At 48.2% G+C, this 11,300-nt stretch overlaps 2 protein-coding genes across 2 annotated transcripts; one reads left to right on the top strand and one right to left on the bottom strand.

Annotated features, from left to right (window-relative positions):
* Window positions 1-741: 741 nt before the first annotated feature.
* LOC115628697 (rho guanine nucleotide exchange factor 10-like protein) lies at window positions 742-9,245 on the top strand. The gene is made up of 5 exons (XM_030524877.1): window positions 742-1,799; window positions 1,866-2,096; window positions 5,348-6,182; window positions 6,298-6,956; window positions 7,032-9,245. The coding sequence occupies exons 1-5, from the start codon at window positions 1,485-1,487 to the stop codon at window positions 9,243-9,245; spliced, it is 4,254 nt and encodes a 1,417-aa protein (XP_030380737.1). The 5' UTR covers window positions 742-1,484.
* Window positions 3,485-4,427, bottom strand: LOC115628699. Its single transcript, XM_030524878.1, has one exon. The coding sequence runs from the start codon at window positions 4,361-4,363 to the stop codon at window positions 3,614-3,616; it is 750 nt and encodes a 249-aa protein (XP_030380738.1). The 5' UTR covers window positions 4,364-4,427; the 3' UTR covers window positions 3,485-3,613.
* Window positions 9,246-11,300: the final 2,055 nt, after the last annotated feature.

Here is an 11,300-nt window from a genome sequence, read left to right as displayed (position 1 = left end):
GCTGCGCGTTCTCGACGCCGCTTTACAGCCGAAGAACTTTGATTTGTTGGCCAATTTTGTCTTTGATGCTGAGCCGCCGGCGCAGCCTACACACACACGCACTCACACACACATGTCTATTTAAATATATATATGACCATGGAAATCCTGTTTCCATTGTAAGCCACTTAATCTGCATGCAATTAACTCACTTTATGCGCTGTCCGACTGACTGAAAAGCTGACTGTCTGCCTACCTGCCCTCTGGCCGGCCGGCGTTAATTGCCAATCATGCGGCAGTCCAATAACAATTAGAGCCACTTGGCAATTGGCCAAAGTCATGGCGCTTTAGCTGTGGGTGTTGACGTCAACGCCAATTTCAATTGCGCAATAATTTTATAGTTCTTAATGCAAAACAATTCTGCCAGAACACCAACCAGACTGCCTTTCAGGTAATTGCGAACTTTGATTCGTGCAAAATTTTTAAGAGTTGCAGAAAAAATGTGTCATACACGGAAGGATTAGCCATATTAATAAATGGTACATTGTTTGCACGTCTGAGCGCTTCCATCTCGAAAGCAGAGCCGGCATTCCTCGAATAAAAGCTAAACCCTAAGAGATCCATAAAATATGTGCCCAGCACAATAGAAAATTTTCACTAATCATACAAATCTTCACCTTATCATCTCCATCTGAACCCAACACAGCTTGATGGTAAAGCATTTTCACTAAGTCAAGTAATATCTTACCTTTTCAGATGAGCACAAATTAAACTCTGGCTCATGGGAGGATACCCTGAGTGGTCACAACAACAACAACAGTAGCAGCAATAGTACAGGAGCACCGCAGGACTCTGCCGCCGCTACCTCGCCAGCAGTTACGGGTCCATTGCACACGTTCAACGCCAGCGTAACGACCGCCCAACTACACAGCGCCTTCAGTCGACGCATAGCCGAAAAGCAGCGCAGCCACGCTGCCCATCAGCAGCACCAACAGCTTCAGCAACAACAACAACAGCCGCAACCGACGTCGCAGGACAACTGCGCCACAATTGCCGGCGGAAGCTTCAGCGCCAACGGTAGCAACGCTGCCGTTGGTGTTATCCAGCCAGCGGCCGCAACAGTCGGCAGCAGCGTGATCAACAGCAGTAACGGGGGCGAGCGCGACACTAAGACGCCCGCCTGCTATCGAAGTCCGCCCGGACAGGCGCCAACCGCCAGCCACTCCGACGAGGAGGCCCTCACCGAGGAGGAGCAGCAGACCAGCAGCAGCGTGAGTTCCCTTAGCGCCAACAACCAACGCAATTCACAATTGCGTTCCACCTTCAACAAGGCCAAGCAGCATTTGTCATTTGACAAATGGCGCACGGCCGGAACAACCGCTCAGCACCAACAACACCAGCAGCAGCCGCCACAGTCGCAGCAATCGCCTGGCTACGCTACTGAGCAACAAACCAGCAACGCAAATACCAATTTGAACAGCAACAGCTCCAACAACAGCAACAATATGATCATGCGACGTGCCAGTGCCTGCACGATGCCGACATCGGGGGCAGGATCGCAGCGCGAAGACATCACCACCCCCGGAGAATCCCCTGGCGGACGTCTGTCCCGTTGGTTTTCCATCAGACGCGGCTCCTCACATCAATACGATGTGGGCGGACGTCACTCGACAGCCTCTAGCTTTGACATACCCGATGCAGCCGCAGTCAGTGCTGCTGCCACCGCCGTCGCTGGCACGGTCCCGAAAGCTGATGCCACCGCATCGCCACAGAAGCTGGCCAATCTGGGGGCCAGTAAAATGATGCCCGGTGTGCCGGAGGTAAGCCCTCAATCAGCATCTTTCTATCTGGATCCTGATTTTACCATCGGCACTCTTTCTTTCCAGTACGAAGATGACGATGCTCCGAGCAATGCTCGCATCGATTTGGATCTGATAATACCACCGGGTAGTCGGGCCAATGGCACCGCACGCTCAGCCCATAATCGTCTAGTGGTGCCGATGCTGCTGCCAGCCCCGCCGGGCCTCTCACAGCAGCAGCTCAAGCGGCGACATATTGTGGCCGCCATTGTCCACAGCGAGAACTCATATGTGGCCACACTGCAACGTCTAGTCAATGTGAGTAGCACCGACCCTAATACACCCTCCTATACTCTGTATATACTAGCTTGCATGTACAACCGCTGTAGGACATCATCTTAGTTCCTTACCTCCCAGCTGCTACTTTACGCACAATCCCAGAGCCCGTCCTAAAACTGTTGAAGAAGGAGATTTCAAATTAAAAGCTAGAGCTAAAGAATTTCGTGATTCTCCCACAATCGCCAGAGCCTGTCCTAAAACTGTTGAAGAAGGAGATTTCAAATTTAGAGCTAGAGCTAAAGAATTTCGCGATTCTCCCACAATCGCCAGGGCCTGTCCTAAAACTGTTGAAGACGGAGATTTCAAATTTAAAGCTAGAGCTAAAGCATTTCGCGATTCTCCCACAATCGCCAGAGCCTGGCCTAAAACTGTTGAAGACGGAGATTTCAAATTTAAAGCTAGAGCTAAAGAATTTCGCGATTCTCCCACAATCGCCAGAGCCCGTCCTAAAACTGTTGAAGACGGAGATTTCAAATTTAAAGCTAGAGCTAAAGAATTTCGCGATTCTCCCACAATCGCCAGAGCCTGTCCTAAAACTGTTGAAGACGGAGATTTCAAATTTAAAGCTAGAGCTAAAGAATTTCGCGATTCTCCCACAATCGCCAGAGCCTGTCCTAAAACTGTTGAAGACGGAGATTTCAAATTTAAAGCTAGAGCTAAAGAATTTCGCGATTCTCCCACAATCGCCAGAGCCTGTCCTAAAACTGTTGAAGACGGAGATTTCAAATTTAAAGCTAGAGCTAAAGCATTTCGCGATTCTCCCACAATCGCCAGAGCCTGGCCTAAAACTGTTGAAGAAGGAGATTTCAAATTAAAAGCTAGAGCTAAAGAATTTCGTGATTCTCCCACAATCGCCAGAGCCTGTCCTAAAACTGTTGAAGAAGGAGATTTCAAATTTAGAGCTAGAGCTAAAGAATTTCGCGATTCTCCCACAATCGCCAGAGCCTGTCCTAAAACTGTTGAAGACGGAGATTTCAAATTTAAAGCTAGAGCTAAAGCATTTCGCGATTCTCCCACAATCGCCAGAGCCTGGCCTAAAACTGTTGAAGACGGAGATTTCAAATTTAAAGCTAGAGCTAAAGAATTTCGCGATTCTCCCACAATCGCCAGAGCCCGTCCTAAAACTGTTGAAGACGGAGATTTCAAATTTAAAGCTAGAGCTAAAGAATTTCGCGATTCTCCCACAATCGCCAGAGCCTGTCCTAAAACTGTTGAAGACGGAGATTTCAAATTTAAAGCTAGAGCTAAAGAATTTCGCGATTCTCCCACAATCACCACTTTAGAGTTGCCAGAGCTCCAGCATGCAGAGTACAATAAATTCTTTGAATACCCCCTTTCTCCCCACATTGTCAATAAATATTGTTGGCTTTAGCTTTGATGATATTTTTAATAATTCATAACTCCGAAAGATATAAATGTTTTTTTTTTTTTTGTGATTTTGAATTTAATGTGGTAACTCCATAATATGTCCAGTAGTTGAGGAGTGTCGAAGGTGCTCACTCATCTGGTATTTGCTGGCAACTGTTTGCACTGTCTGGCTCGTCATTTTGGATGGACATGTTAAAGTTTAGACTCATTTGGGGCACCAGAAAGATGCGTGTCTCGTATTCCCATGCATTCTGAATGTCCTCGTCGACTAGCTTAACGTCTATCGATCCATCCGTGTCATCCGTCAATGTGGTCATCGAGCCTTGCTCCAAGTTTTCCGTTTCTTGGGATGGGGGTTGAGGACCAACTGTCTCCGGGTTCTCAGCCTTGTTGGCAGAGTCTGCGCAAAGCGTTGTCGCAGACTCTGTGATTTCGCCATCGTCTTCTTCATTCTTCTCGGCCTCATGCTGTCCGGGCGTATCTAATACCAAATCGATTTCAATTGGCACCAGCATGTACACCTCTCCAGTTGTGGGGTCGTGTTCGATCTGCCCAATATTCTCGATGCCCTTCAGGGCAATCAAATCGATCATCTTGACTCGTCCCTCTGCCTCGTCGGACTCACTGTTGACCAGCACGTGCTCGTCCTCCTCGGCCTGCAGACTCTCCTCCTCACCATTGGCCGCCCGCTGCCATTCGAACTTGTACAGGCCCGGCCCATTTAGCTTCAGATAGCCATGGTCGACACCGTTCTGCAAATAGAAGTTCACCTTACCGAATGTATCGGCCAACAGTCGCAGCTTGTTCTTGTCCAATGTCAGATCGGGCTCAGACCCGCCGCTCGGATGGGGTGCCTCCTCTACTTCGTCTGGAGCCATATTTTTTGAAAAATCAAATCAAATCAGTCTGAAAATTGTCTGGAGTAACTTTTGGAGCTGTTAAATAAATAAATATATAAGCTTCTGACACGATGGCCAGTTGAAAACTATTTCAAAGATCAACCATACTCGTATATTCATACGAAATTCAGATGATTTGAATGGCATTTGTACAATAGCTTCACTATTTCGGATATCGATCGAAGCCTTTTAGAATTAGAATTAAGAGATAACCTTAAACATCAGCAGATTATCGCTTCTGAGACTTTCCAGCCGAAATGCTTCATTGTTTGAAATTTCCGAATAGGCCGCACGACATTGGGAAGAGTCCTTCACTGTCTCAAGCATATAGTATAATTGGTACTGCTATTCGTTGGATCACTGAGATTCCCATCCCCCACCCTGTGCACAATATTTAGTTTCTTACAAATATTTAAATTTGCTCGCCTTCTCCTCCTCCATTTTTTGCTTTATCTAGCCCCTACTTGCAGGAGTACATACTACTTACATATGTATAGTATATGCCAGTTACTAATTTAAACTCATAACAACTCATATTTGATTTCTTTACATGCCATCCAAACCCCACGTCATATGTCAATCAATATATATCACCACCGCCATAACTAACTCTAACATGCAAATTGTATCTTTAAATGATAAACCCACTAAACACCACACTCACACACACTCTCTCTCTCTCTCTCTCGACATCCCAAATAACCGTGCAAATTACGAGTAGTTGCAAAATTAGTAAGCGAGCAAGAAAAGAGAAACATAATACACACATACTTGTACACACACAAAAGATAAAACATAAAACCCGAAACTAACCGACAACTGCCTGAAAAACTGCGTTTAAATCCTGGTAAATCATATCATATCGTATACATATATAGGCACACATCCTTTGAAGATTTTGTCTAATCCAAGTGTGCTCTCTCTCTCTCTCTCTCTCTCTCTCTCTCTCTTTCCTTGGATCAGGATTACAAGAAACCACTCGAGGAGTGCAGCCCACCAGTCCTGAATCCTGTAAAAATTGCCACACTGTTCCATTGCCTGCCCGACATTCTACACTCGCACAAGCTCTTTCGCATCGCTCTCGCCGAGTGCGTGCGCAATTGGGATCGTGATGAGAAGATTGGCGACTGCTTTGTCGGTGCGTTTGGCAAGCCGCAGTTACTTGAGATCTACTCCGGGTTCATCAACAACTTCTCGGCCGCTATGGAGCTTGCCAAAATGGAGGAGAAACGCAAATCGGCGCTGGCCGATTTCTTCAAGGTCAAGCAGATCAGTGCCCACGATCGGCTCTCCTTCTTCGGCTTAATGGTGAAGCCGGTTCAGCGTTTCCCACAGTTCATACTCTTTCTACAGGATCTGCTCAAATATACACCGCAAGGCCATCACGATCGTATGTCTCTGCAGTTGGCGCTCTCGCAGCTGGAGCTGCTGGCCGAGCTGCTCAATGAGAGCAAGCGCGAGGCGGAACAGTATCAAGCCTTCAAGGAGATGCTCGGCCATATTAGTGGCACCTTCAATACCCGATCGCTAAATAGCGATGGCAACAGGCCGCGCTATCTGCTCCGTGAGGACAACGTTACACACATGGAATTCAACCAGGCGGGTTTCATTGTCAAGTCCAAGCAGCGGCGTCTGCTGCTGCTCAACGATAAAGTCATTTGTGTGTCTGTGGCCCCAAAACAATCCCATGACTTTGGCGCCACCGAGAAGCTCACATTCAAGTGGATGTTCCCCGTCAACGATGTCGAAATAGTCGACAACAGCACATCGGCCACACTCTCCAGAATACTGACAGCAGGTAAGAAAATAGGTGTTAAGAGAGTTATTGCAGAAACCTATAGTCTTGATTAGTCACAATTCTATCGAGTCGCGTTTTTCATTCACCTACCGTTATGTTGTTTATTTCCTCGCAGGTCTGAATCGTGGTGGCAGTCTCAAGTCTAATGGTAGTTCAGGAAACGCCAGCGGCTACGCCAACAGCACTTTGCCTCTGGTTCATGGTCACTCAGCGTCTGGCTATGGATTCAGTAGCACCATCGACTCACCGGCGGCTCAGCTGACAAATGGGGCCGACAATTTGTGCAATGAGATGAGCACTCTGATGCACGACTACGAACTTATCTCGCGAATCCACGACATGGTGGGCAACCTGAAGGGCACCTATAAGGAGCTTAGTCTCAATACGACACGCAACGTGCTGAACACTATTCAGGGATCCATACAGCGCAAGGACGAGGAGATGGCCTGGGTGGACTCGTGTGTACTGCAGTTGGTCGCTCGTCACAAGTCCGGAAAGGAGGAGACCTTCACATTCCAAACCCAAACGCCGAGTGTGAAGAAGGAATGGATCACAGAGCTACGGCTGGCCCAGTTGGCACTCGACCCGAACAACTCTCCCGCCTGGGAGAAGTCCTCATCGGCCATGCAGACTCCGTCGTCGTACTCCCACCCAGCGCCGCAGCACACCCACGAACAGCAGCAGCTCCGGGAGGCAGTGCAGCAAAAGCAGTCACGCAAAATGCCCCTCTTTGTCAAGGCGATGCCCGTCTATAGGTCACAGCATCAAACCGAGGTAAGTGGAAGACTTACATCATTTCTGAGCCAACATAATAAGCGTTTATTTTATCGTTCCTTTTTCCCCACTTAGGTGCGCTGTGGTTGTTATTATAGCATCGCCAACGACACCAAACAGACTGGCAACGCGAGACGGCGACACAAGCAGCAGAACTATTTGTGGGTGTGCAGCAGTGATGGGACATCATCGCACATCAGCATTCTGGCGCAGCACCCGCAACAGGCGGGTAACCTGCGGGAGGCGGGTGCTTTTGATCTATTCGAGATGCAAGTGACGGCACTGGAGTTTGTGAAGGGGCTGGATCAGTGTAAGACGCGCGAGGAGCATAGCAGTCTGCTGGGCGATCTCGTCTGGCTGGGCACGGACAGTCGCAAACTGTTCGTCTATTCGGCGCGCAATCCAGAGCAAGAAGAGCAACTGGGCTGCTACACGGTGCCGGGCGCCGTGACACGCATCCTCTATCACTTCGATGCCGTCTATGTCGCCCTCAATAATGCCACGCTGCTCATCTACAGGCGGTCCTACGATGGGGTCTGGTTGTTACGCGATCCCCCTCAAGTGGTGACACTTGGCTCGGACTCACAACTGCCGGTGCCCAGTCTGCTGCCCATCAATATGAACATCTATGCCGCCTGCGGCAATCGCGTTTATGTGCTGAACGCACTCAACGGGGAGATCCAGAAGAGCTTTGAGGTGCAGCACGGGGCCAGTCAGCAGGTGAATCTGATGGCCCATTCGGGTATCGGCCTTTGGATCTCTCTGAAGAACTCCACCATGCTGTGCTTGTATCACACAGAGAGCTTCAAGCATCTGCAGGACATTAACATTGCGTCCAGCGTGCTGCGCAACGATGGCAAGAAGGAGCAGCCCCTGAACAACAGCTCCATCTATGTGACGGCACTGCTCGCCTGCAAGGGCCTCCTCTGGGTGGGCACCAATGTGGGAATTGCGGTGACCATACCGCTGCCGCGACTTGAAGGTGTGCCCATTATTAGCGGTGGCATCAACATGTCCTGTCACGCCCACTTCGGACCCATCACCTTCCTATTGCCGCTCATTCCCAAAGTGTATCCGGCCTACAAGCCCCCCACTGGGGCACCCCCTACTGTGCCCACTCCCATTGTGCCCAGCATGGGCGATGATTTGCAGCTGCCCGCCATCGATGCAGACCCCAAAAAGCTCAGCGAATCGGATCTGGATGAGAGCACAGTGATCTTGCGACGCGATTTGCCCAAAGACGATGCCCACGACTCGGCCGCGAGCTCGCCCCGCAGCTCCAAGCTGGACAAACAACACTCGCTGGACCAGAGCTTCACCGCCAAGATACGCGCCTCGCTCGCCAATTCGCCCGCCTTTCCGCGCAAGCGTTTCCGTGAGCTGACCGGTGACGCGGCCTCCCGTATGTCGAAGACCCTGCCCCGGGGGCTTGGATCGACGGCCACAGGATCTGGCCTACACTCCAATACGAGCACATTGTCGCAACACGGAGCGGAGCATGGCTATTGCGATGTCTATGGCCTGTATGGCAAGCTAATCTTTGTGAAGGAGGACTACGATGCCGAGGAGGGTGCCCAGGGAAATTTAATGGATATGATGTACGAAGGCATACGACGCTCGGATCCCGAACTAGCTGCCATACCCGGGAAGGTGTGCACTCTGGACCGGCGCTTGCGCATGAAGGCCTCGCGACCGCGATCTCTAGACCTCTCCAACTGGTCGGTGGACTCCAAGTCCTCCAGTCTGTACACCTCCTCGGGCAGCGAGGAGAGCATGGGCATCCGACTGTTCGGCGGGCGCTCTGTCTCCCGCAACAGCAGCAGTGCCAGCCACAAGACCTCAGGCACAGGCAGCGATCTCGGCAACATCTCTGAGAACGGCCTCATGACCACAGCGGACATCCACCAACAACAACAGCAGCACAGCACACCCAAGTCTGAGGATTGCTTCAAGCTACTACACGCCGCTCATGCCGCGGATCCACCACCCGCCGCCGCTGTAGCCACACTGAAGCGCAAACAGAAGCAGAACTCAAAGCAACAGCAGCAGGCAAATGCCGACGGACCACGTACAGTGATCACCCTGATGGGGGGACGCGGCTATTGGCGCCATGTGTGGTACAACAGCAACGCCAGCTCGCCAGGCCACAAGAATGCCGGACAGTCCGGTGGAGGAGGCAGCGCCAGCAGCGGTGCTGTTGGTGGGGGCGGTAGCGGCAGCAGCTGCTCTTCACCCCTGACTGCGAACTCCAACGACGCCCATATAGTGGTCTGGGAGAAGAAATTATAATCTCAGGAGCTGGTGTGCTGCTGCACCCTCCAGCAGCAACCGCACCAGCACCACCCGCCACTCACCGAGCTCTGGCGACGCGTGGGTGAGCAGCGACGCAGTCGGGTGCGCTTCAGGGGCACCTTCGTGCATCGAGAACGGAGCGCCGGTGCCGGCGGTGGGTGCAGAGGCGGAACTGGAAGTGGTAACGGAAGTGGAAGTGGAAGCGGTGGCGGTGGCGGTTCTGGTGGCATGCTGAGCGCCAGTCTGAAGCGATTGACCAAGCTGAAGCGCGGAGGCAGCCTAAAAGAGTTCTAGACGCCCCAACAGAAAAGCTCGAACAGTGGATCGGCGGATCGGCGGATCAGCGGATCAGTGATCAAGGGATCAGCAAAGGATTATGTAACGTTGCTAAAACTATTTTCGATCTACAAATATACCCACATATGTATTGAGAACAATACCCGTGCTCGGAGCAGAACACTCCAACATAACCCATATTTGATAAAATGTTAAATTCCCTACACACCTGTAAACAATATCATAAGCTTTCAATCGTGTTTATTGGATACTCTAATTTTTGTTTTTGATGCAACCACTCAATATTTGGCACAGCTAAGGCAAGACTCCGGCCGTAATCCCAATCCGATCACACGCGCAAATACACAAATTATATAAAATCGGGCCATTACACAACCCATCTATGTAATGCGGCTTATGCGAAGCTCGAAATGTCTATTTGCATCCTGCATATAAGTTTCGAATCGGAAAACGGAAAATGCATTTAAAGTACGTCTTGAACCGCACTTTCCCTGCTTCGTATAAATCGACAGTGGAAACAGTTATAATTATAGAACACACACTAATTATACGACCTCGTAACTATCTGGCTCCATCATGTAAACGTATTTGATATACACACACAAACACACACACACGTACATACTTATCTATACATGTCCTAAAAGTTCTTTAGTATACGAGGAATCGCCCGTTTTAAGCCTATCCGAAGGCGGTTCTACCGATCGATCAATCTCTATGTATATAATAATTAAATCTATCTATCTTATAATTAACATTAATGTATTACTTATGTTATAATTTAGCCATACACACATCTGTTGGTATATATATATATATACATATATATACCTATATGTCTATATGTACTCTCTAATATGTATTGCTCGGACGAGCATAACACAAACATACTATATATCATCAATTTTTCTCTATATAGCAAATCTTAAAAACTGCGCCTTATTTAAAGAGTTTTTTCTTCACTTCATTTTTTTTAATATGTTTTTTTTTTAATTTTTTTGTGTACACCTATGGATAGGTCTAGTTATAAGGATACAGTTTTTCTTAAGCCTAAATGAATATCCCAAATATATATTTGTTTTTTTTGTAAAAGATAAGCCACGCGCGAAAATATTGCATCTACATATAGTATGAATGCATACGTATCATATAAGAAAATTATTTAAGCGGCAAAGCCAAGCTAAGGAAGGTGTCCAACAGGTGGAGGATGAGGAGGACGAAGATGAGGAGGTGCAGGGAGAAGGGAACAAAAAACTGTTGGCCGATTATCAAAATTATCTGAACAATGCAAGGCCTCGAACCGTAAGCGGTTAATGAGTTCGAATACGAGTTCCAGTTCGAGTACATAATGCACCCCTGCGATCAAATGGAAGTTGTTTTAGAATTAATTTTGATAAACGTATTTGTATACAAGCATTTTTTTTATATATATATATATTATATACCATATATATATATGCATAAATACCTTGTATATGTATGTAGCTGCAGCAAACTCTGGCCAAACACTTGCGTTGCCAATTCAAGAAAAAGTTTGTAACTAAGTAGTTGGTATGAGCTTTTATTTTTTAAGAACGCACTCGAAATCCGAGACCAAATAAAAAGCCGTTGGCTGGTATTTTCACTTGTGGATCGGATGTGTTTTTTTTTTCTACGATATTTACGAATATATACTATATATATGTATGTGTACACAATTATACTCAAACGAGCCACAAATTTATACACAGTTGATAAATATATACTTATACAAAA

The sequence above is a fragment of the Scaptodrosophila lebanonensis genome, unplaced genomic scaffold, assembly GCF_003285725.1.
Source record: "Scaptodrosophila lebanonensis strain 11010-0011.00,11010-0021.00 unplaced genomic scaffold, SlebRS2 tig00000123-arrow-arrow-pilon, whole genome shotgun sequence".
Classification (NCBI taxonomy): Eukaryota; Metazoa; Arthropoda; class Insecta; order Diptera; family Drosophilidae; genus Scaptodrosophila; species Scaptodrosophila lebanonensis.
Note: the sequence above shows the minus strand (reverse complement) of the source record. Positions and strands in the feature narration are given on the sequence as shown.